General features: G+C 43.0%; 1 protein-coding gene across 2 annotated transcripts in view; it reads right to left on the bottom strand.

Moving 5' to 3' along the window:
• Window positions 1-744: 744 nt before the first annotated feature.
• rasgrf2b (Ras protein-specific guanine nucleotide-releasing factor 2b) overlaps window positions 745-25904 on the bottom strand; it is a 32434-nt gene continuing 7274 nt past the window's right edge. The window contains exons 2-28 of one of the 2 annotated variants that reach the window (XM_037481580.2): window positions 19762-19871; window positions 18493-18640; window positions 16424-16513; window positions 16184-16320; window positions 15543-15659; window positions 15366-15445; window positions 14135-14328; window positions 13898-14007; window positions 13674-13792; window positions 12783-12943; window positions 12624-12690; window positions 12110-12246; window positions 11552-11634; window positions 10916-11119; window positions 7964-8418; window positions 6899-7024; window positions 6607-6696; window positions 6323-6429; window positions 5461-5573; window positions 4947-5007; window positions 4578-4681; window positions 4188-4272; window positions 3856-4053; window positions 3687-3766; window positions 3479-3596; window positions 3318-3386; window positions 745-2758 (exon numbers count right to left, since the gene is read on the bottom strand). In XM_037481580.2, the coding sequence (XP_037337477.2) occupies window positions 2666-2758; window positions 3318-3386; window positions 3479-3596; window positions 3687-3766; window positions 3856-4053; window positions 4188-4272; window positions 4578-4681; window positions 4947-5007; window positions 5461-5573; window positions 6323-6429; window positions 6607-6696; window positions 6899-7024; window positions 7964-8418; window positions 10916-11119; window positions 11552-11634; window positions 12110-12246; window positions 12624-12690; window positions 12783-12943; window positions 13674-13792; window positions 13898-14007; window positions 14135-14328; window positions 15366-15445; window positions 15543-15659; window positions 16184-16320; window positions 16424-16513; window positions 18493-18640; window positions 19762-19871 (3456 nt within the window). In that variant the 3' untranslated portion in view covers window positions 745-2665. Of the gene's footprint in view, window positions 2759-3317; window positions 3387-3478; window positions 3597-3686; window positions 3767-3855; window positions 4054-4187; window positions 4273-4577; window positions 4682-4946; window positions 5008-5460; window positions 5574-6322; window positions 6430-6606; window positions 6697-6898; window positions 7025-7963; window positions 8419-10915; window positions 11165-11551; window positions 11635-12109; window positions 12247-12623; window positions 12691-12782; window positions 12944-13673; window positions 13793-13897; window positions 14008-14134; window positions 14329-15365; window positions 15446-15542; window positions 15660-16183; window positions 16321-16423; window positions 16514-18492; window positions 18641-19761; window positions 19872-25904 lie in introns of both variants that reach the window. The other variant, XM_037481579.2, reaches the window with a different exon arrangement.

Genomic DNA, 25904 nt, shown 5'->3' on the forward strand with positions numbered 1-25904 from the left:
CAACAGGTATATTACCTGTACCGTGTAATTAAACAAACTGAACATGTCATTTCTGTTTCTACGTGGTCCCACCTTTACATTTCTCCTCTTCTCACCCTTACACCCGATTTCAGACCTATTTACCAACCTGTGTACTGTTTACTAGTATCCATTCCCGAGCGCAATGCACCTTCTAGCGGCCTGCATTGGAAATAGCAGTGTAGTGACTTAATGGCAATGACAATTCCTGAGCACTTAACTGAATTAAAATAAATACCAAGGTGTTGATATAGACTGGTTATAGGTTGTGTGTACGCCTAAGCATTTGTTAGGTTCATTTTTTTTGCCCCTGTCCTCTTTCTCTGTGCTCGGTGTTCAGATATGTAGTGGAATGATCTAACTTGCATAGTTAGATGACTGCCCTCTGTTCTAGCTCATGTCTGACACGTTGATTGAGCATATTGTGTTGGAAATCCCAGGTTTGTGCTGCCTACAGTGACTTGTATTATGTGTTAAGGTTATCAGAATAGTCATAGTACGGGTCAGAAAAGTAATAAATAATAAAGTTGAAAAAAATAATTTTAAAAAGCTAATTTATTAGTGTATTAAAACATTCAGACTGGATTTCAGGGGAAGTTAAACTATGATGAAGGTAGCTTTTGCCTTAAGAGTTCAGTCCTGTGTCCTGACTTTTGTTTAAGTACCAGAAGCAGAGACTTAATACCATTGAAACGATTGCACAGTCCAATGAAATGCACAAACACGTAAGGCATGTTGAATTTATTTCTCCTCCATCGACGAGTGAAAATGCAAACAAATACACAGTAATGATTCAAAACAAACCGTAGTATCCTGCATTCCTAGACGTGTGCCGAAAAGACCGAATTACCGACGCGGTACAAACAAGTTTCCCAAAAGCAAAGCCTGAAAACATCTCCTGTGATCCATCTCTTACTTCCGACACTGCTACTCGATAACAACGGGCTCTTTTGCAGATCACATAGCCTAAAAACTATGCTTGAGCTGGAGACAAATTGGACACATTCAATGGACAAAAGATTGTTTCTAAGCCTTTTAACAGAGCCTCCTGACAGCTACCGAGACAATATTGATATAGAAAAGCAGAGGGACAACGCACAGGGAATGCACAGTTGGACATGCACAATATGCAGCTGTTGTGTGCATGCAGGACAACTATGTTCATCATATCAGCAATACGGAAAAAACAAATTCTGATTAATCAAATGCTACATTTTTTTTCACTTTCAAACAGATTTCTTGCAATACAAGAGCCTGGGATGCAAAACTACTATTCAACATAAAGGCTAAAGAGACGTAGAAACAATAAAAATCAATATTCACAGCATCATAATTCAAAGTCAAATCTCTTCATCAATCATGTGATATGTGTGGGATATCTATATACAAAAATATCATAAATGCAATATGTTATTAAATAGCATGGTAAGATAACGATCATACTATCACTCAAGCGAAGCTACATCTCAGAGAGTGCAAAGACGGTGTCGGCCTACAGCCCAGTTACACACACGTCTGTATCAGACAGCTCGTAAAAGCCAAACAAATCCAACAAATACACAAATGCTGCAAAAGCTTTGGGTTAGTAGAGGTTACTACAATGTTTAAACACTAGAGGGAGATATTTGCTGCAATGACTATACTTTGTTTACACTAACATGCTACTCTTAAGTCTACATCACCTATTTTCTGAAAAAACGATGTCGAATGAGTTAAACTCAAGTCCAATTTGAAGGTAAATCTCAAGCTTTCATGTAAAGTTTTACGCTTGTGTATTGGTGACCTACACGGTGGAAGGCACTAACAAAGTGTTTATATTCATCATTCATGTGGACGTTTTTTTATTTGCTCTCCCTTCAGCCCTTAGGCAAGGAAGGACTAAAGACTAATACAGAATATGTTTCATCAATCAAAATATATAAACCTTTTTACTTTCAATTATTTTCATTTTAATATCTTTCTGGATTATACTTTCCCACTGAGGATGCATAGTGGCTTAGAGGGTCACTCCAGTAGGAGCGATGCATGCTAAGCTAAGGGTCAGGGGTCAGGTGGCAGGCCATTTAGACAGTTACATCCCAAGCTGAATTCATGCAAATGTTATGCAGTGACCATCATGACAAAAAGCAGTTTTTTGGGGTGGGGGGGCTCTCGTTCCCGGGGCGTCGCACACAAATGCACAGGCAACAGCACATAGACAAGAGCTTAGACACCTCTCTGTCACACTATCTGTATATGCTACATCTCCGTTCCACCCGTTCACTGCATGCTGCATGTATGATGTCATGGGCGCCACACTCTCCACCGAGGAATGATGAGCGCACGCGGCAACCAGCTGTTCTCCTCAAAAAAAAACCACACGCGAAGCAACCAAAACCTCCTCCTCGTGTTCTCCTTGACGACAATCAAGCCTACACTTCCAACAGACTTGTCTCCTTCTCATGCTCCCTCTGCCTCTTTTTAAAAGCTTGTACAACTGTCCCCAGACTTGACTCTAAATACATCTACCACTTCAGTCTGAACTTCTCTTATTTGCACCTCACTCTCAAAACTCTCTGATTCCCTCCTGATTGATGAGATTGCATGGGCGTGTTGCCCTTGGGGGTCCAGGTTTGGCAGGTTCCCACTGGCCACAAACAGCTGCAACTCAGGCAGGAAGCCTGGGCTCAATCTTCAGCGAGAGATCATAGAGTGTGTCTTCATCCATGATCAGAGTCTTGTCCAGGAGGTACTGGGTCACCTGGGAAGAGAACATAGAGATTGGGGAGAGATGTTGTAAGTTGCAGACCAGCAAGGCATCGTAAATGTAAAGCTGCCGCTTCATTTTGTTCTGTTCAGTTCATCTTTAAAATGTTTGAGCAGCTGCATCACGAGATGGTTGTAAAACGGCTGGTTTAATCCTAAATGTCTTTCTTAACTCCAAAATTAGATCTCCTAGTTGTCTGTGAATAGTCCAAAATAAAGATGCAAGGGTTATTCTGATACACAGTGGATGTCGTAAGCATAAATATCTGACGTAGTAGCTGCAGAAAAAGGAGGATTGGATTATTGGTGGCTTATAGACAAATCTCTATTATATGGCTTCAAAATGTCCTTTTCCTCCTGAAGTTTGTTCTGAACCTCTGATCGTGTCTTTTGGGTTAAAGCTCTTTGTAACTATGTTTTATAGCAGCTCTGCATGAATACATTTCATCATTTATTCTTCTTAAAATGTACTGCACATTCTATGATGTTCTTTTTTTTTTTTACAAATTGAAAGGCACCTCTATTGGAAAATATAATGTGTTTACAAAAAGTACCTTGGGTTGATGCTCTATTCGGTACGGAGTCTGCTGAAACTGTCGGATCTCTCTGATGATGTGGGAAATCTAAAGAAAAGGTTGAATTTAAAATGACAATCGAAGTAGAAGTATACATGTAGAGATGATTTGAATGTTGTCTTTTTGATTAGTATGCCTACCATCCTCATTTTGGAGAAGTTTACGAGACCTTCCTCAGTTAAATTGGGTCTTCCCTCCTCGATAAAGGCCAAGTCAGTTTGGTACATTCCCAGGTACGGCACACACGGAGGGTTGCAGCTGCAGGAAGACAGTTGGAAACGGATGAAGTCTCCCACACTGTCTCCAGGTCGGTAAAAGCAATGTGTGGTCACGATTGCAACCTCTTACTTTTTCAGGGTCTCCCTCAGATTTTTGGACCTTCCCTCTAGAGACACGGTCTTCTGCAGTTTGTCCATGAGGGTTTTAGCCTGGACAAGATGACAATATGCATTTAAAAATGAGGTCATCTCTTTATACATAACGTGTTTTTAAATTCACAGTAAGAGGACTATTCCACCTGTTTGCTGACTTTAGCCCAGGTCTTCTTCAGGCGGTAGATGGCGCTGCGATTGAGTGCGGATGTGATCTCCAGCACTCCGTTGTAGTTGTTGATAAAGCGGCAGATGTCAGCCACTGCGACCCACTTTTCGATGGAGCTGGCCCTGGAGCCCACATCGGTGTGGGTCATGATCTGCGATGCCACCAGGTTACTCATCTTCAAAACGGGGGGAAAAAAATGAACTGCATTGATCCCACGATGGGTGAATCACATTGTTACAGCAGTTTAATGGAAGGGCCAATTTTTTGAAATGACAAAATAAAATAAGTAAAAATCTAGAAAGCAAATACATCGTTGAAGTGTTGAGTAGTTTTCATGATGTATGGCGTCCTCTCTGTCTTATCCACCTTCATCCAGCCAAGTCCCAGGAACTCTCTAAGAGAATTAGAAACATTCGACTTAACGATATTCCAAGCAGAGGGAAATAACATTACTGAAACTAATTAAATACCACCGGAAAATACAGATGTCCCATGAAGGATGTTGAGAAATCAAGAACTCAACTAGGAATGCAAGAAATGATTGTTGCATTACTGTCAAGCAAAATCTAACATTTGATAACCAAGAATTTAATGACTAAATTATGCAAATAATCTAAAATGTAATTGCAGTTGTTTCAGGTGTTTCCAAAAGCTGATCTGAGGGTAAAAACACCGGGCCTGAGCAAAGAGAGGACTGACTCGTAAGGAATGCTCCTGAAGACGATGTGATCCAGCAGGGTGATCTGCTCGGCCAGCTCCATCGCAGACAGAGACTCGAAGCACTCGGCCTTCGGGCAGTCCGCCTAAACACAGGGACACGCGCCATGAAGAAACACACCCTCACACCATGGCGTGGATAGTAAAGGGACGGGCTGAATGAAGAATATGTTTACACAGGAGAGGCTGTGTTGATCCCACCGGGAGAGAGCAGTGGCTACCGACTTCACACAAGTAAATCCCACAGTAAAGTGCCATCCAAGAGTCACATTAAAAGCTGCACCACTTAACACGTTTAAAATCACAAGAAGTTACAGTAGCATTCCTTTTTTTTTTTTTTTTTTTGCTCACCATCTGTAAGATGTCCTCTATCCTCAGCTGAGCGTCCTCCTGCTCGTCTTGAGAAAGGCCACTAGGAGACAGAGTGGAATAGAATAGGCTACAACTGAATAACACAGTAACACAATGAGTCAATGAACGGAAACCAATACAAATGGAGGCAATGAAACAGAAGATATATTTTGGTAGAACACCGATCACAATGATATGAACAGTACAGAATAGATTAGATCGAAACAGAAAATAAAATAATACAGAACCAAAATAGATTCAAATAGAGTAGAATTGAATGGAATAGGACAAACCAGAATAGGAAAAAAATCAGGGTGCAACGTAAATATAGAAAAGAATAAGGCAACGCTTTCATGTCAACTGAATCATAAATGGAGGACAATTTGATGGCACAAACCATTCAGCTTTCAAGTGTTATATTCAAGGGCTTCACCCACGGGCTGCATGTGTGTGTGTGTGTGTGTGTGTGTGTGTGTGTGTGTGTGTGTGTGTGTGTGTGTGTGTGTGCGGGTACCTTAGTATGTTGGCCGTAGCTTTATTCTCCTGAGGGAGCAGGTCTGGGTCCCGGAGCACCTCCCCCAGGAGACAGATCACCGAGTTCTTCAGCTCCACGTTCATCTCAAAGTCCTGAGCACAGACACAGGTCTGTAAAGGTTTCATCCTAAAGGTATGGTCTATGATACATCATGATATCGATATGAGATGAGATATATATTCTGCGGATCCTGAACTGATGTATTTGGGGTTATTGTGTCTCTATGTATATTGATTGACTCACGAGTTCCTCTGTATGATCCTTCATGTCTTTCAACTGTCCTGAGCCCCCTGGGGCTTTTCCTCCTCCTCTTCCCTTTCCACTGCCACCCCGATTCAACTCTTGTTCAAAGGTCAGTTTTAACAAGCTCTTTGGTCTTTAGCCCCCCACAGAGAAATATAAGTGGTTTCACAGAAAATGTTCTAATGTGTATATGCTTTGTTTCCTTTTAATAAGCCAACAAACGCCGGCTCATCATCACACCATTTTGTGTTATTGAAGAAAAATCCATAATATTATCAATGCAGTTAGACCTCTAAGCTGGGAGTCAAGCAATTACCGTGATATTCACTTCATTAGAGGCAACGCTGACAGTTTAGCAGAAGAGTAGGTGGACTCAGGCCGGGTGTCCAGTTTGAACAGCAACAATATTCAGTGTGTTTGAGTGCACGTGGCTGTTTACATGCTCAAGTGAAAGCAGCGGAGCAGAGAGAGAGAGAGAGAGAGAGAGCGCATCAGACACCCGCTTTAATGAGACCACAGACTTGATCCGCCCAGCAAAACAGGGGAGCACACACACACACACACACACACACACACACACTGGTGGGCGCAGACAGACCTGTGAGTGTTTGGAAACCCAGTGGCGCAGCACGTTGAGGACTCTGTTGGTTGCAGCTCGTCGGATGATGAACTCTTTATCACAAGTTCTTTCAGAGTTAGTGAACACTTAAATTAAAGGGAAAATTTAAAGAAAAGAAAGAGGAAAAGAACTGTATTTACCAACAAAGTGTCAGTTGTTGAAAAGCACTGGGATTTGTGTGATTTGTTAAGACATACGGTGTTTCTGTAAGATTTTTTTGAACGATTTACAGAATGTTTGTGTGTGTGTGTGTGTGTGTGTACCTGGTGGTGAACCATGTCCTGCTGCTGCTGTGGCAATTGCAAAGGCTGAAGCAGGAGAGACTGGGCAGCGGGAGTTATCCCCTGACTGAACTGCAGTTTCAAACACATAATTATCGTCAAATGCAACAATCAACTGTTTCATTCATACACACAGAATACAATAAGAAATACAATCTGCTCACTAAAGGTTACGTGTAAGCACTCGGCCAAATGTGGAGGCTATGACAAAAACCACATTTCAAGAGAAGGTATTTGGAAAAAAAGACACCCACACACACACACACAGTAGTACCTCCAGGCGGCCTGTAGCGGAGGTGCCGAGGGGTGGAAGGCGAGCGACACGGAGACATGTCTCCTGCTTCGCTGCTCTGAGGAGACTCCGGGATGATTTTCTCCATTGACACTGACTTCAGCAGAGCTGGACGGGAGGAGAGGAATGGGACGAGAATACTGATGATGATGATTATGATGATGATGGGAGTCATAATGGCGGCGATGATGTTCATGGTCATGGCGGTGACCACGACTGCGCCGGCTCTTCGGGAGAGGAAGACTTGATGGCCCTTTAGTTCACGGCCATGCACAGGTTGTATGACCAGAGGACGGTATTTGTATGTAAGAGCTGTATTTCTATATAATATAAGATTATATATCGCATCTGGTCACCTGGGGGTCTCAGGGGAAGAGCGTGAAAACGTTGAAAGAGGGACATTTAGGACATCCTGCTGAGACGGCTGCCACGGCAACCGAGTGCCAACTATGCCGATGAAAACGGGTTGACGGATACCCACCATAGGTGTACATTTGGGTTTAGATCTTGTAACGTGAAGTGAAGGTCGTGGCAAACAGTATGTTTTCACGCTGATCAAACCATTCAGGCACCCCGCGTTTGTTGTCATGGAAACGTCTGCATTCAATATGTTTTACAGGGAGGACACAACTTTCACCAACACACACACACACACCGGTAAAATAATATCAAATAAAATGCTAACAAATACAAGAGGCCCCAGAGCGGCTCGTGTTACAGACGAAGAGCGCGAGAGAGAGAGAGAGAGAGAAAAAGATGAGAGATAAAAAGGTTTGGGAGCCACTGCGCTAATCGCTTTGTCTCCTAGTGAGCGGTTAGCAGCTTCCACATATGCACATGCTCACACGCACACACGTTGACACACACACACACAGATAAAACGGTGTGGGTGTGCAGATGCTAATGAGGGTGTGCGTGCAGCTTGCCGCCTCCCTCTGGTCTGAATGGCCCGTTCAACACCGCAATTAGAAAAGATCTGAGCTGGTGCAGTCGGGCTACCTCAAGCGTAAGTAGAAAAACAAGGTTCTGCTATCAGCTATCACTCACCTCTGCGGATGCTGCGTCTCAGTTTGCCAGAGAAAGGGTCCATCTTGGGCACGTCCTCCCCCTCTGCAGTCGCGCAGGGACCTTGGTCCGGGGAGGAGGGGCTGGATGGACCCTGGTCCTGTGGTGCCTTTGAGTTGTTGGGTGGGGGAGAGGTGGAGGAGGGAGGAGAGGAGGTTCGGGGGCTGCAGGCAGAGGTGGGGCTGCTGGCAGCAGACTGGGAAGCGTTGTGGTAGACGCTGGAGTTTGACAGAGGACTGGTCAGGTCGAGCCCTCCCACCCTGGCGGTGATGGGGGAGTGGAGGGAAAGCTTTCGGGTTCGGACCGGGGAGGAGGTGCTGGACAGGCTGGACAGAGGAGGAGGAGAGGAGAACTTGCGGCAGAGACGAGGAGATTTGTCGTTCATGTGCTCGCCACCTCTGTTGTTCTGGTTGGTGGCAAAGAACAGCTCCAAGGACCTGAATCGGGCGGGTAAAGTCATTTGTTATTTAAAAAAAAAGCAATGTTGTAAAGGAACAGTTTTGTTTGTGAGTGGGCCTTGTGAAGTTAAAGTTTCGATAACAAAGTTTTCCTGCATAGCGAATGATCATCCTGTGTCTGTACTCCGGCACACTCGCTCGGACACAAAAACACGTCTGTGAGGTTACCGACTTTAAGCTTTAGTCAAACAGTCAGGTGAACACACTGTGCACACAGGGTTTCCCCACTTTGGGTGGGAAGGAGACAGTTTGTCAAGTTAACATCAACGTGAATCTGCTCTATTGGTTACTTTTAAAGAATTAAAAGTAGGTATGTAAACCCCCTCAAAAAAAACTTTAAAATGAAAGACAGTGAATGTGATTTTAGTAGAGGATCATTTGCCTTAAACAGGATCGTAAAAGTCGACAAAATAATATTTGCGTCATAGATTAGAATTAAAAAACGCACTCCTCTTTTATTGCATATTATATTTGCCTTATTTGCCAGGGAATGTGTGAGCAGCAGCTTTAATCAACAGGCCTTTCAGGATGACAGTAACATTGCTCAGAGGTGTGTGCACAGAGCCGCATCAAGGGAGGAGCAATCATGCATTGATAAACACATCCATCATTTAGTCACACAAATCAGGTATTAGGTAAGAGATAGTGAAACAAATGTGCATCCCTGAATCGAAAGAGGAGGGGGAGGAGGCAGATTGAGGAAGGAAAAATGCATGAAAACGAGACGAGAGAACAGCAAGCGGTGGAAGATGCTGAAAGAGAAGGATATGAAGCAGACTCCAGAGTGACAAAAAAAGGAATCAAGAGAAAAAACAGCCTTGAAGAAGGGATGCACCTGTGATAGAAAACATGCAGCAGAAAAACTTTCCCTTTTTCGCATTCCTGTCTCTGATCAATCCAAAATGTCACCAACTGGTGAGACTACAACCCCGGCGAGTTGTTTCATTCACATCAAGCGTTAGACAGCAGGTAGATTTAAAGTAAAGGCGAACGTCATGCAGTGACGTGTCGGACCAAGACTAGTGGAGAGGAAGACCAGGCAGGTAAAGTTGGAAAGAGAAAGGAAAAAAAAAAAAGCAGGAAAGACAGAGAAAAGTCAGTTACTTGGACTGATCCGTGGCTATCCTCTTGATCTTCAGACTGTAGTGAGGAGAGATGGATGAGATAGACAGACGGTCAAATGAGTGGTACTGCGCCCTGTAGTAAGAGGGGACATGGAGAGACAGGGGGGCGGATGACACGGTTAAATGGATGACGGGGATGGTTGGATTAAGACGGATGATGGTGAGACGGATTAAAGCGGATGATGTGACGGAGTAAGAAGATGGGAGGAGGGGAGATGATGGAGGGGTGGTGGGTGTGAGTGACAGCAGCAGACCTTCACTCTCCGAGACTCATGACCGAATGGGATCAAATCCAGTCGTTTTTTTTTCGTTTCTGTTTCTGTATCTGTCCATAACAGTGAGCGTCAAAAAGGATTCATTCTAATTGCTTATAAACTTTGGAAAATGACACGTTCCAATCGTTCTTAACAAATGCCCATTAAAAGAAAGATAAAACTGATAAGCGCACAATTATATGGAAGATAAAGTACTTGTGAGAGAGCCATGAAATATAAATGCACAGAGTTAAGACAAGACAAAGTGGCTACAGCCACTCTATGGGGCTACGCTTAGGTCATAACAGGGCTTTGAGCTTAATGCTAACTTCACTAAGCACGTTTAAAAGGCACAATGTTCGTCTTAGTTTAGCACGTGAGAATGCTAAAATGTAATAGCATTAACTTTTAAACACAAGGCGGCAATGTTATTCGTGTTTAATCTGTTTGGACTACTGGTAAAAACAAAAATGTTTGGACCTGATGTGTTTGTATGTAATTGTGTTTGAGCCAATCACATACAAATGTGTGTGTATAACAAGTGATTACAAACATGCTAGTGGCATAATAAAAGCTCCCATTGTAATGGCTTTATAATGGACGAAGGAGACGATAAAGTGACTAGAGAGAAACTTGTGTAGTAGTAGTTCTACATTGAATGACATACGGGAACAAAACTAAGCACATCCCAGTAAAGGTTTTAGGGGGACTGCCCAAAACACCCATGTACCCATCCTGCACACCTCTGGCCTCTGGATGAGTCCTCCCCTGTTCTCTTCCAGTGAAGGCAGCCAAAGTGAGTTAGGCTTTACACACAAACCTGACATAAGGCAGCGGAAGAAACTTTTCCAATTTAAAAAGTACATTACGTAAAGTCCAGAAAGGAATATAATATCACACAATCCTGATGCAGCCAGAGACGTAACAGGGGGGAGAGAGAGCATGAACACAGCTGGGGGAGAGAGAGACTACAACTCCCCATCTGACATCCAGTTTACATCTGTTGTGTTGGTCTGTCATTCAGCAAGTATGTTCTCAACCCCGTAAACAACCTGTCTCTGTTAGTGAATGTATATTTGTGTGTTTGCAATGTATAACCTGATAGGTATGGAGGAGAAGGGCTTCTTGTAGATGTCGGCCAGTTTGCCCATGACCACCGTTGCCGTGGTGAACATCCTGTATGTGTGCAGAAAGGTGTTGAGGAAGTCTATGGAGAGGAAGCGCAGGTCGGTCAGCCTCTCGAGGAGCCGCTCCACGCTGGCGTAGCGGATTTGGGGGACCTTGCAGGAGTTGAGCGTCTTGCTGAAGCAAATGTCAACATCATCTTTATGGAGACGCATATCGGATCTGATGGACACACACGTACACACATACACACACACGCACACACACACACACACACGCACACACACACACACACACACACACACAACCGAGCATGGGTGACTGTTTAGCTGCTAACCAAGGAAAAAGTAATGAACGTAACTGAGCCAAACCAGCAAAGTGAAAAAGGTAAATGCAAAAAGAAAGTCCACATATTCCGAAAAAGGAAGCTAAAAGTAAGAGTGCATATCAAAGAACACTTTTGAGCAGAAAGAATATAAAAATAAAAATAACACAATGCAACGCCTAACACTTTACAGTACATCAACACGACTAGGTATACTACAACAAGTATTTTACAACACTGGCATTAGGAGGTGTTTGCGCTTCTCCACACACCTACATACTTACTTGATCATATTGGGCACAGTGACTTTAGAGTTCTCCTCAAACACACTGGTCATCAAGCCATTACAGCGGATATTATCTATGCACTATGGAGACAGAGAGAAAGGGAACATAAGTAGGGTGAGAATAAAGTGGCGTTGTGACAGTGTGACATGGAAACGTGAGAACATTTCACGACATTCAGAATTAAAAGCAGAAGATGGACGGAGTCTGTAACATCATAAAACATGTTAGAAAGAACTCTTTTGTTTATCTGAGCGCCCCCCCCCCCCTTTTGAATTATACAAATCCTGGTTGAAAAGGAATTGGAAAAAAAAAGACATTCAAAACTGTCAGTGTATTTTTTCTCAGATGAAAACCATCCAGTCTGACATGCTCGCATGGTGCTCCTCTGTTTTTGAAGTACTGAAGCAGAGAGCTGAACTCGCCCCTGGGGAACTGCACCCATGTCTGTGTTTACTTATCACTAAGCCTCTCTCAATGCCCAGTGGACACTTGCTTTCTCTATTTGGAGGTTCTTGTTATTCTGCGTTTGTGTAGGTGCGTGTGTTGGTGTGTTACCTGGCTGATATCACTGGTCCATGCCGCCTTCTCCTGCCGTGAGGGAGCCAGTAACACCACAGTGAAAGGAGGCAAGTCCGAAGGCTCTACTATGAGCTTAAAGTCCAGCTGGCCAAATACCTGACCTCCAGCTTTAGCTGTGCAACAGAGAGAAATGGTTTTTAATACATTAACAAGAAATGCATGTGCATTGTACGTACACACATAGGGAGGGTTAATTACGTGCCTCTGAGGATTAAGTCTAAAGACGTGTGCACGTGTATGCGGTTGACTTCTCCCTATTTGCTAAATGAGTGCTCAGAAGAAGATAGGGCAAAGGTCATCGATGTCAAGAGATCAAAACCTGACATTATAAAGGGTGAGCATCTGATATTTAGAAGAAAGTAATTTATGGCAGTTATCATCTGACATCTAATTAACCCCCCATGAGTGGTAAAGGGCCTTAATGAGCCAACAGGCGGCCTGTCTGTGGACCATCTCAGACACAGTGCATCATAGATGTTCTTCAACTTACACTCTTCATCGCTGGCATCTGGTTCCTCTATGAGTGTGCAGTCAATCAGGGACAAAACTCCACCTTGCTGCAAGCGTTTAACGACACATTTTGAAAAACGGTTTGGTTGAACTGCTATAAATTGAAAAAGTAGATCCGTACTGTAAAATTGACTCTCACCTTGAGAAGGTGCAGTTTTCCCCCGGAGCTGCGTGTGCAGACGAGGAAGTGTTTGGTGAAGAGGAAGCACTGCCGTTCCCCTTCCTTCTTCAGAGACAGAGCCCCCAGACGGACCTTACTTAGCTTCCCTCGCTCCACCGACGGCAACTGGATCAGAGACCCTGAGGGTGAGGAGGACACAGCAATACATTACGGTTCTTTGAGCGGGCACTAAGCTGGGGCCCCACTATATGCACACTGTAAGAGTTCAGTGCACATAAAAAAAAAATGTATGGGACTGGCTCACCTACCACATGTGGCAACAAGTTATTGTATACAATGTATTGGCTAAATTTGAGATCAAGAATGACTTAGTTATGTTGGATTAGGCCGTCTGTTGGCACCATGACTGCAGGCATTAGCGCACACACACGTTGTCACAGCCAATCCCTTTATTTTACCAGTAAGAAAATGAGAACTTGGAAAGTCTTAAAATCTACAATTTTACATTACATTGACATTTTAGACAAAGCCATTTATAACAGCGTTCATGTGTCCTGAAAGTGGAGACAGGATGGTTAAAAGGATATTTATTCTGACAGTTTCATATTGAAGAACAGCAAAAAATGTACAACGTTAGGCAACATAAGTGTAACATTTCAAAAAACGGTTTTGAAATATCGTCTGACTTTAAATGATGCGAGTAGCTACCAAACCTCAGAATAAAGACTTGATGATAGAGAAAAGAATCCTCTGTCCTCGTAGGAAGAATAACAGTAGCTAAAGTCATGATTCAAAGATGGAGCTCCACCACAGTCCTGAGTCTGTGCCCTCAGATCACCGGCTCACGAGCAGAAGGAAAACCTGCGTGAGCTCTGCTGCCTGGTGAGCAACGCCCCGACCAAGACCTACCCTGCCTGACGAAGGTCTGGCTGGTGTCCAGCAGGATGTCACAGCCCTCCACTATCATCCTCTCTATGGCCAGGTTCTTCCGGATGTTCTCCGTGTCGCTCACCTCGTCGTGCATCACTCTGATCACACACACACACACACACACACACATCTATTAGTTCAGTGTTCGATGTCAAAATGTTTCAAGAAAGTTGATCATTCTGACATTCTGTCCAGACTCGTACCTGGACAGTTCTTCTAATTTGGATTTGGCGAATTCAAGACTCTTTCGCTCCACGTGCTCATGAGGCGTGTGTGCCAACAACTCGTGCAAGGTGATGATGTAACGGGGAATCTTGGAGGAGAGAACAACAAAAGGTTATTGAAACAACTGAATGAATTGGTGTTAAATCATTATTTCAAAAAGAACTTTGTGCTTGTGTTTGAATATGTTTGTGAAAGCTCTCGTGAGTGTTATCCACCTGGAACATCGGGTATGTGAGGAAGGTCTCAAGCATCCTTCCCTCACAGGCAGCGTTGGACTCGTACTGTTTCAGCAGCTTGTCAAAGTCTCTATTCTGCTTACAGTTGGCCAAAACCTGCAGGCTGTACTGATGGTTACGCACAAACTCCTGATAGATGTTCAGCATGGGCAGCAGGATGTCAAATAGGTCAGCTATAATCAAAAAACACAAACACAACCAGAATCAAAGAAAGCATTTGATTTTCCCAGAATCGATTCAAGCGACCTTAAAAAGCTGAAGTTTAAATAGCGCGTTGCACCTGGGTGACACGCATGTGGTTAAGTTGTGGCTTGTTTTGAATATATATTAGTGAACTAAATACAACCACACGATCATATGAGAGGGCCGAAATGAGCCAGACTTTATAAGTGCTCTGATGTGTTTATAAGGTGAGATAAGGTAGGATAAGATAATCCTTTATTAGTCAAGCAGTGGGGAAGTTCACAGGATGAATCCGCAGCCTTCAGTGCATCCTCAGAGTGCTTTGTCATTTGCTACAGCAGCTCACTGAGTTACATTGACAGAAAATAACAAGCTGCTACAGTGCACAGGTCTCTGCACAGAGAAGCTCATGTTTGGACCTTGAAAACCTTTGCAGTACAAACGCTTTTGTGCAACATTATTTACAGAATTGTATACCATGTGGTTTACAATCTGTAATTAACGTTGCGCAATAGTGTTAGTTTATATATATATATATATATATATATGCTGTATTGGATGCTATGTATTTTAAGGGACAAAAATGGATTGGAAATACTACAGAAACGAATGTGTTGTACACAAAAGAACATCTCGTTATCGATCTACATCCACCGACAGCTCCAGCCTGAAGTGAAGCACAGCGTCAGGAGTGTTTAATCGCTCTGACCTTCTTCTTTTTGAATTTATCACAAGTCATTCGCTGTGGCGTCTTTGGGCAGTCTGTCACCTAGGTGACGCTTATCTGTCGAGGAGGCTTCTGCTTCGGAATTGAAGGGATGCCTTATGAGATGGGTGGTCATTGTCCGTCGAGACAAAGAGTGTGCTGGTTGTAGACGGAGATAGGTAAATGAGTGTGCGTGTCTGTGTGTGTGTGTGTGTGTGTGTGTCTGTGTGTAAGATGTCAAGACCGGCGTTTGAATAGCACAAACTGGACCACTGAAAAACGGACCCCTCTCGTCACTTGTGTGTGCGAGGAACAGCTTACCCAGCACCAGAGTTGGCCAGTTGGCTATCCTCGCCTTCAAGCCCTGATGGAAAATCTCATGTAGGAACATGATGGTTTCACTGAAGTGAGAATGCAAGAAGACAAGAAGAGATTCGATTTTTTTATTCCGCCTTTTTGAAATCCTCAGCGCCTCTGTCTCCATCATTATTAACACACCTATTGAGGAAGATGCTGCTGACGTCGTCGTGGCTGATGGGGGGCTTCTTGGAGCTGGCTGCCATCCGCAGAGGTCTGAGGAAACAGTTGACCAGGATGTAGAGCTGGTGGACGTACCTGGCACCACACACACACAGTTTGTTAGAAACGTTTTTCATATTCAACAGTAGGGTTCTCTTACAAATCGATTTTTCAATCAAGTCACTTCAATCAGAACACTGAGAGCCATTCATAGATTATGAATGCCATGCAAATACACATATCAGATCTTCTTTGGTGGGAAGGTATCTTTACTAACTCGGGACCTACAAGATTAGATTCACTTATTGTAAGTCGCTTTGGATAAAAGCATCAGATAAGTGACATGTAATGTAATGCAATATATCAAAATAAATGTTTGACCTATGTTTGAAAACCATTGCAAGTGATGTATGGAACGAGACTGTCTGTTAAGACTTGCTGCAAAGATAAGATAAGACAACCCTTTATCTATCCTGCAGCAGGGAAATTAACGGGATTACAGCAGCAAAGGTAAAGTGTACGCAGACACATAGTATAAACAATTAGAAATAAGCAATAACAAAATAAGAATCAAAATCCATTCTAGAGGTCGTGCTCTACTCTGTTGACTATTGACATACTCAGTTTCTGCCTCCACCATGTTGAAGACGATCTGGTTCCTCTTCTTCATGCTCTCAGCGTGAGGAGAGCAGATGTAGTCCTGGACGATGATCTTCCACTTCCTCCGACAGAGCCAGCCCCTCATGAAGCTCTGCACCTGAAGGCGCACCAACCAGGGAGCTTAGACACAGTCATGCACACGGACACCAGGCCACATACAGAAGAGAACCAACATTACAAAAGCTAACGGAAGAATGTACCTTTTTGATCTTTTTGATGTCCGGGTCTTCATTTTCATGGTTGACCTGGTAAGGCCGCATTCGTTCCTTAGTTTTGTTCAGAGCAATAATCTTTTAAGACAAAATCAGTCACAAACAAAATTAGCATTATGAGGGGGACTAGTTAGCTGGACAAAAGAAATGTAAAACTAAACTAAAAATCCCATAAAACACAAACAATGAGCCTTGGAATATGTTGGGAAATAATACAGTACAATTTCTGAGGACATTATATTCAATAATAGTAAAATTATTCATTTGATTGAATGTTTTCTTTGTCATAGACACGCAGTATGTGCACAGGCTTCTTTATCTTTGACAATTTAGTGCCGTCATTCAGAAAGAGAGAATGACAGTGGAGGGCCGCTATCAGCAGGTGACAGAAAGCAAACGGAGGCTTTGATGTGCCTGATTACCTGCAGTGCATTGTGGGGCACAGCAGGCACCGGTGACAATCCAAGCTCCGCAGATGAATGTATTTCGCGCACAAAATCTATGTGAACCATCATATTGAATCTGAATTAAGATCAAGGCTATTTAATTCGAACAGTTCTATTATTATCTTAACACCCACAAATACTGTGTGTAGACTCAGATTAGCCTTTAGACGTGTGACATTTAATCGCTGCAGGTGCAAAAAGTCAGTGGAACATGTGACTCATAGCGAAGGGAATGCACCACAAAGAGTATGTTAACGCAATTTTATCAAGTTGAGGAATAGAAACGTCTCAATTCACATAATAAACCTAATAATAAAAAGCAATTTCTCTCACTATCAACATGTCTATCACTATCGTTGGTAAAGACAGAAGAAATGAACCCAACCAATGTTTTATTCTCGTACTATATGACGTTCACCTTTTTGATACTCTCGGGCCGCATGACAACCCAGGTTTATCACAGGTAGAGAAAAGCATGAATAATGAAACCAAAACCATCTCTAGTCGTACTCATTTTCTCGTTCACCAGCGCTCAGGGCCAGTCGGCCCACTGCTACACTGCTGCTATTTGGATTAATTATTCATAAACACACACATAAACAAACAAACAAGAGTGTGTTTTAATGAGATGGATCAACAACTGGATACTGGCCATCAAAGTGTAATACTTTTTGAATGAGCAGCCCAATTGACCAGGCAGATGTTTGCTGATATGAAAGCCCTTTTGTTAACATTTTCATTATCAACATGGCTCCCCGTATCCCGAAACTGAGGCATAGTCACAATGTGTAGCACGGAAAAGAATCGACACTTGTTGCTCTGAGTTAGAATTTTAAAAAGCAGTGTGACAGGCTAATCCCTTATACATAAGAAATGGCCAACACAAGCGAGATATTTATAAAAAGCATTATTGGCACATATAAACAAGAGAGGATTGTGAATGACGGTGGAGCTGTGATACTGCAGATGTTAGCAGCTGGCCCAATGAGCAACCACCTTCCCTTGGGGGGAAACTGTTGCTCAGGCCAGAATTCAATTTCAATCCAGCATCTGTACATCAAGAACAACTCTGAAGTGCTATTTGGCCCTCTATGTGGCACATAGAGAACGCTTCTTATCTCAGAAACTTAATGATCTTTAAAATCACAGGATTTGGATAGATTGATAGATGGATAGATCGATAGATGGATAGATCGATAGATAGAGTGACAGATAGATGGATGGATCTTTTGCGTTTTCTGTGTCAGCGCATTCGGCTGATTCTGTGATGTCAGAACAGAAAGGTGTTGCGTTCGATGAGTGCAACGTTTTTTGGCAGCTGTTTTGTGAGGAAGCGGATGGGCTGTGGGCTTCTCCTCCTACGAGGTGAAGGAGCACCGTTCACACCCACTCCCACGCCGCAATACTGTGCTGTGAGAGGATGCACACACTGCATACCCATTTATAAATTATATATATATATACATATTGGTCTTCTGCGGCATGTGAGTGGTGCATATCCTTTGTGCTTACAATTGCATTGTGTCCCAAGGGTACACAGTGTAAATTCCATATGGAGAAGGACAAAAGGGACAACTTTTGGGTTTGTAGGTGTGTGTGTTGGCTCTTTACCTCTGCTTTGAGCCTCTCGATTTCTGTGCCCTGATCTTCCAGCTGGGTGCGCAGTTGATTTGCAGCCACCTTCTCAGTCTCCACAATGTGTGCAAGGTGGATGTATTTCTGCATCAGCGCCTCTCGGTCATTGATGATTTCAGAGTAACTGAAAACAAGGACAAGTCCGAGGATAGATATCAGTACATTTTTTTGACATTTTACATTTTGTCCTGTGTTCATATTGTTGCTCGACCAGCTTATCATTGTGAGCGATGGGGTCCTTATGCAACACAACATTTACGGCCAAAGTTACAGTGCATTAATCCGCTCTGAATCACTGCCTGGTGCCAGTTGTGTTTGGTTCAGCGCCAGAACTGTGAATCCAATCCTGAGCTTCGTTCCGAATAGTCGATTCAAAGTGAAACACGTCCCTGATTCTGTTTGAGACTTTCATTGACACAGATCCGAGGTGCAGATGCACCATCGACAGTACTGAAATAGGTCTTGTTGAGGGTTCCCACGGCATCAACTTAAACACAGCGTAACGGCTCACCGCAGTTAGCTATGCTGCAGAGAGCGAGCTATGTTGCCAGCGGACTATAATCCCTGCATTGAACAAATCAAAAGCGGAGGGGGCCAGAATTTAAGTCAATTAAGCAAAGATAAAAACAGAAGTAATTGTTTTTGGGACGGGGTCTCCGTTATGTTCCTGGAGTCAGAACATGGAGAAGCAGCTTCAGTTTTTCTGCTCCAAATATTGGGAACAAACTCCCAGAAAGCTGCAGGTCTGCCGAGACTCTTAGCGGCTTCAAATTAAAACTCAGGGTTTTCTGTTCATTTTGGTTCTACAGGGTTTCATTGTAGGCTGAAAACAAACCATTCAAAGTTGTCCCCCACTAGCACTTTCATCAACGTCAACGCTCTATCGCATTTAAGTGGAGTTTCCTTTGGCTCACTGGGGACTTTTATTAAATTCGATGGCCTCATATCTTCCTTTGAATTAGCCTGGTGATTGGCCAGTACTGACGTTAACAGGATCATGGAGAACTTTTCAGGGGTGGTGACATGAAGAGGCTCGTTCACTACATGGCCCATCTGGATTTTTACACTCTTTGCAGGTAGATCAAATCCTTAAACTGCCTTTGGTTTACTGGTCATTTCTATGTAATGGAGTATAAAATGAAAAACAATACAGCCAAAACAGCGCTCTGTAATGTGGTCAAACTGTGGTCATGCAGTCTGACGTCATGTTTCCTGCTGTACCCATTACGCAATACACGTGTGTACCTTGCCTGCCCGATGGCCTCCACCCATTCATCGCACTCACTCTCCTCATCCGTCCGCAGCTCCAGAGGCTTCTGTCCATTTTGACCAATCAACACGATGTGGAAGTAGTACTGAAGAGATGAAGAGAAGAGAAAAACAGCTGTTTACATTTGTGACCCCGACACACTAACACATCCACAACTCTACCGCTCGCTTGTGCCAACGTTTCACTTCGCAGCGCAAGATGCTTTGGTTGAGATGCGAGTCACCGCTAATCCGACATATGGCACATGCATATGGAAACAGGCCTTTCTACTGCAGTTGATTTTCACACTCTTTTTCGTGCCCAGATTCATCCCATATGAAGTCCCACAGACCTAACATGAGACGCGCAGAGTGCGTGTTCTCGTCATCGTTAAGTGGCCCCCTCCCTGTCCCTCTCTCTTCCTCATTTGCTGTCTGTCTTGCATATTATTCTGATGAATTTCCCCCGAGCGTCCTTCCTCCAAATGCTTGTCCCCGTCCACTTACAAAGACACAGGCCCTTACGTGTAAGCGTCGCACATCGACAGTGGAGCCAACGCACGCACACACACACACACACACACCGGGCATTATGTGAGGCTTTTATTCAAATCGGTCATGTCCTGGGGCACCGGGTGACCAGGAGAGCTTCTATTCTTAGTGAGAGAAGACTGAGCTCTGCGTGGACTTTCTCTGTCCTGCTGCTCCTCCTCCTCCTCCTCATCATCCAACCCCCTTTCTCTTCCTGCTCTCCCGTTTCTCTCTCTCTTTGCACTTCACCTATCATCCCACTCCGCCTCCTCTGCCCTGCTCGAATAGCATCCTCAATTCTCTTGTTGTCGAAAAAACCCACACCCACTCCTACTCCTGCATCCCAGCATCCCTTCGTGCTCTCTTTGTGTGTCTCTCAGTAAGGGTTCGGTGAACCAAACTGAGTCCAGAGGAGGGACGTTTACCCTGCAGGAGGATGGACGAGCTTCGGCCCCTGCAGTGGAGAGAGTCACCAAGGTGATTGGAACACACACACACACACACTCAGAGACCTTCCTCCATCGCCATCCTCGTATCCCTGCCATATTTGTCGCTTGGATTCCCTGGCTGGATGGATTTTATTACATCCACAATAATCTGTGCTCTAACAGTCTTTGACAGAGAGAAAGAGAGACGGAGGTGGGAAAAGAGAGCGAGCGGTTACATAATATTTCTTACATATTTCAGAAATTGTGTCACAGCCTAACAAGATAACATTTCCATGGCAACACTAAACTTGACGTGTCAACCTGGTACAGCACTTTCATTTTCTGTTTTTTTACCACTGGCTCTCTTCCTTTAATGCTTTTATTGATAAATCCTGATATTTTCGACATGAGAAGGAAGCAGCATTAAGTAGTGAAAACATTTTTGCAATTCTGAGATCTAGATGGATATTTTCAACCTAAGATTTTTGCGCATTGCAGGCAACAGAGGTGATGGTTATTGATGTACACATTATATGTCTGGATTTACAATATATCTGACCACAGCCCTATTAAAAAGAAATCATAAACATCTTCTCACTATGTGGGCATTGATTCACATGATTCTTTGGATCACACGGATGTCACTGGCAGTATGATCACACGTGAATGATGATGAAAGGGAAAACCCTTTTTTATGCTGAATGGCAGAAGAAATGTTGCTGTAGCACTTACTATATGTTAAGTGTAATATTTATATATCTACTTAATAAAAATGACTAAGAAGATAAAAAGTAGTTTTTTACAAAGGCCGGCTGACCTTAGCAGTGTAATATTTACTTAATATCACTGATGCATTTAAATGTATGTACAAAGCAAATATTAGAATCAAATCTGTGTTTTGTATGTCAGATTAAAAAAAGACAAAACAACGGAAGGCTGGCAAAAATGGATTTAAATCAAGCAACATTTATAGATTTTTAATTCCTTCTTCATAAAACATTTGAAATGGTTTGTAGATTTCTTCCACGCACACTGTGTTTGTGAAAGACATTGAAAGTTAGCGTTTCATTTATTCAAAAGAAGAAAGAAAATCCTCATTCTCTCATTATATAAAAGCGTATGCTTAATGTCCTCAATTTGTATGTTTAAATTATTCAAATTAACATTATAATCTTATCCCACTTGTATATCGTATACTCCTACTATTAGCAGGTCAAGTTAAATAATATCACATCCTTTATTGCAAATTCGACATCACTCTGGACCATTGACAACATTAACCATGCAGAGCAAAGACATACATTGTAAAACGGTCCCGTGTGCTCGTTAGTCCAAGAACAACACAGTAGAAGCAGTGAGAGGTCCGTCTCTCTCTCTCTCTCTCTCTGAGCTATGCACACTCAGCTCCCTCTACAACTCCACAGTACCGTTCAGCAATACTGGCTCGCTCTCCCTTCAAATCAGATCAACTGTGCTCTGCGTCCCTCGGGGGCCTTCGCTGTACTGTAAGACATTTCATTCAAACAAATAATGGCAGAGAGGGAAAAGCAAAAGATACAAATAAAGAGAGACTCTCTCATTCAAGTCATCGACCACCAACTTATCACTCACCCTTTGAGCCTGTTCTGAGGCACAGCTTTTACAGAAGGAGACTGAAACTGACAGCGTGACACACTGTAGTGGGTTTACTACCAAAGACACGGGTAAAAGAAAAGGGACATTTTGTTGTTCGGGAGCAATTTGGGCAGTGGCGGCTGGTCCATGGAGGGCAATGGGGCGTGGCCCCACCTTGAGCCACAAAAAATTATATTAAAAATACTTTTTACATTTTATGTGTCTATTTGTGTTTTTGAAACATGGAATATACCCAGTATTATTTGTAAATTAAGATATCTGCTGGAAATGTATGCTTTTCCGGCACGTCCTCTCTCCATGTCTCAGCTGGGCTGGGGTCGTGTCCCAATGCGGCGGGACTAAGAAGCAGATTAGCCAATCACTGATTAAAGTTAATGAGCGACACATCATTTCAGAGTCGTAAAATACATTGAGATTTGGGCATAGCCCTCCGGCGCCCTACGCTGCGCTCTCGTCAGGGCGAGTCTACGCGCCGGTTAACAACACGACAAGAGCGACCACCAGCAGTGTCCCTCCAAGAAGACCCGACCCGAACTCGGTACGTGAGAAGAGCTTTGCCGGAGAAACTAGAGGTGAAACAGCTGGACCCAGAACAGCCAGACCTCACAATCAGACAACAGACCGGCGTGAAAGGGAAGCCGCACATATGACGCTTCTGTAGAGCTCCTACACGGGCAGGTTTAGCTAGCTAGTTAGCTACATGCTAACGCCGTATGTGGGCATGACTGTGTTTGGAAGTGGAGGCCGGTTGAGCGCAGCTATAACTCTGTTACGTTTACGTCGCAACGTTCCCCAGCTGCGACGCACACAGACTGCAGGGAGGACACACAACCAGGACGTGGATGCAAACAGGCACGTTTTATCCAAAATAATTCATTGTGTGAGGTTTTGTGGGGCTTTTGGGTTGGTCTTTCCTCAACACACTGATTGGGTGTTTCCCCCAACAAACCAGGTTCATAGCTGCATTTCAATCTACATCCATTTTAATTTTTTTGGCCCTACCAAAACAAAAAAATGTCACCAGCCGCCACTAAATTTGGTGTCAGTTATTTAAAAGTGCATTTTGAGAGAACATAGATGTAAGACTGCTTTTCACTTCCAGAGAGAGACAAACGTTAAAATAAATGAAAACCTACCACACACTCTGTTGTTCATGGTGGCGCTTTGTTCAAATATTATTTATTCATTAAAGATTAAAGAGTCAAAGATGAAACTGGATATAGTAGTGATATCATGCAAATGATGGCACGGGGATCCAGAAATACTTATCTGTTGTAAATGTTTAAAAGCAGAGATGGTCCTATAATGATTAGGGAAGTGAAATAGAAACTAGTAACTGATGATGCAGAACTGCTGCCGTCTTTGTGTTCTGCTCTGATGACAGGCCCCGTTAAGCTGTTCAGTACTACAGATGGATCTGGGTTTTTTTCATTGTTCATCGACTATTCTAAGCTTTTTATAGTAACTGGCGTTTGACTGTTCTTCCCTTCAGTGAGTACACAGAAGCATCGAGGCTGAAAGTGTTTGAAATGTGTACACACGGAGAGCACTGAAAGTCTGAATAACAATGAACAAATGTACATTTACATGGAGCAACCCATATGTAATCACAAAGGTGTTCTCAGACAATAAATGTAAAAGATAACTACTTCGCCGGGCTCAAAACCTCCCAAAACTGAAGAGCATTTCTCACGCAGTCAAAATGAAGCGCTATATACTTAACTTTGTGTGTATGGTAGAATGTGATTGTACCAGACAGAAGTGTGAGTGTACCAAGGCTTCATGTTTTAAAGATGAGTTGTATAAATAATAAAGAGTTTAAATGTAATGTTTTGTTTTTGTTAAGTGTAAATGGCACTACATCAACTGATTCTTTTTTCTTTGACATAAATAATGCCTTAATATGTTCCCAATGTCGTCCATTATCATATCATTCTTTAACGAATAAAAACAAATAGAAACAGCCGTTGGCAAATGGTCAACCCGGGACGCATTAAAAGTGTACATCATTTGGGAACAGTAAACCTGCAGACCTCTGGCATCGTTATTTAAATATAAGCATGAAAAACTAATTGGGACAAACAGATAACAGATAGCCCACTGTGCAAATTCTGGTGTTGTCTTGAGCATCCAGGTCAATGAGGAAAACAAATCACTGCGTATGTATGGTATGTTAAAAAGCAAGTATTCATGGAGGGCTCTGCCACTGTTGACCAAAAACATTGCAAGCAAGTATACAAAAGTACAAACTGGTATTTGCAGGCTCAGGAAAGTAAAAGTTACTCGACAGTTTACAGTTTTAATCCCGTGCTGCAAGGATAACCAATCACAAGTCGTTGATGGAATTTTCTTAGCCGTGTGTGTGTGCATTTCACGTGTGACATGATGTTGTGTCTCTATGCCGTTTTTCAGATCCGTCTGTGTTGATTGCAAAGTAAAAAGAGAAGAATCCTTAACAAGCCGCTTTAATACAATGGCCCGCTGCATGCTGATGTCTGATGTTTCTCCAACATTGCATGCTGTAGTGAGACAGGCTCTGCTTGCTGATCTCGAGTCCTGCAGGGTAATAATTACCATTGCAGAAAATGTAACAGCGAGGAGACCAGATGCATGTGTGTGTGTGTGTGTGTGTGTGTGTGTGTGAGGAGGGGTGCTTAACAGGAGAGGTGATGGAATCCGTAAACTGGATTTCCTGTACATATGTGTGGGAGTACATACTGCTGTTTTCCCTTTAAAGAATAAGAAAACAGAGCATGAGATACTACAATCATAATTTTAAACAACGCTTATCTAAAACCATCTGTTGTTGGCATTCTCACAGAACAAATATTCAGGGTCTGAAAATATTCTAATGTGTACATACAGTACTATTCTACCAACTTTCATGCGTTGAAACCAGAATACTTTCAGCAGGTATTGAATAGGGCATAGAATATGTTACTGGCCATTCAAGAGTTAAATGAGTTCTGCAACAATAGAAGTGAGATATAAGATGTAGAGGTGAATAGGATGGAATGGGGGGTGGCTTCACTTTCTCAGAGCCCTTCGTGCTCTCACAGGGGCAATGTCTAGAATGTGTCTTCATATTTATTTATTTAGCTAGAGAGGCTAATTTTCATCTGTTGTCCCAGGCCAGATTTTTTTAAAGGCAGCCTAAAATAAAAAATAAAAAACAATTAAAGAGAAATAAAAAAACAATGCATCTTTTTCAATTACCGTCAGAAATCAGTTTAGTGCGAACATCAAAACAGCTGGTGCAGCTGTGTTAAAAGTTAACAAAAATCTGCCTCCAAGCACCTCTGAAGCTCAGTAAGACTGTTATATCTTGTTTGCTAATCCACACAAAAGCCAAGAGTAAAAACATCATTTTTAGATTTTATGAGGCCCCTCTGAAGTCTCCTCTGGTTGCTAGGCAACCTCTCAGCCATGACAGGACTCATGGAAGTCCCTGCTCCCACACATTTATGTCAGCCTTCGCTTTACATTACATCACATGTCATTTAGCTGACACTTTTATCCAAAGCGACTTACAAAAGGTGCATTTCC

This window comes from Pungitius pungitius, chromosome 5 (genome assembly GCF_949316345.1).
Source record: "Pungitius pungitius chromosome 5, fPunPun2.1, whole genome shotgun sequence".
Taxonomy (NCBI): Eukaryota; Metazoa; Chordata; class Actinopteri; order Perciformes; family Gasterosteidae; genus Pungitius; species Pungitius pungitius.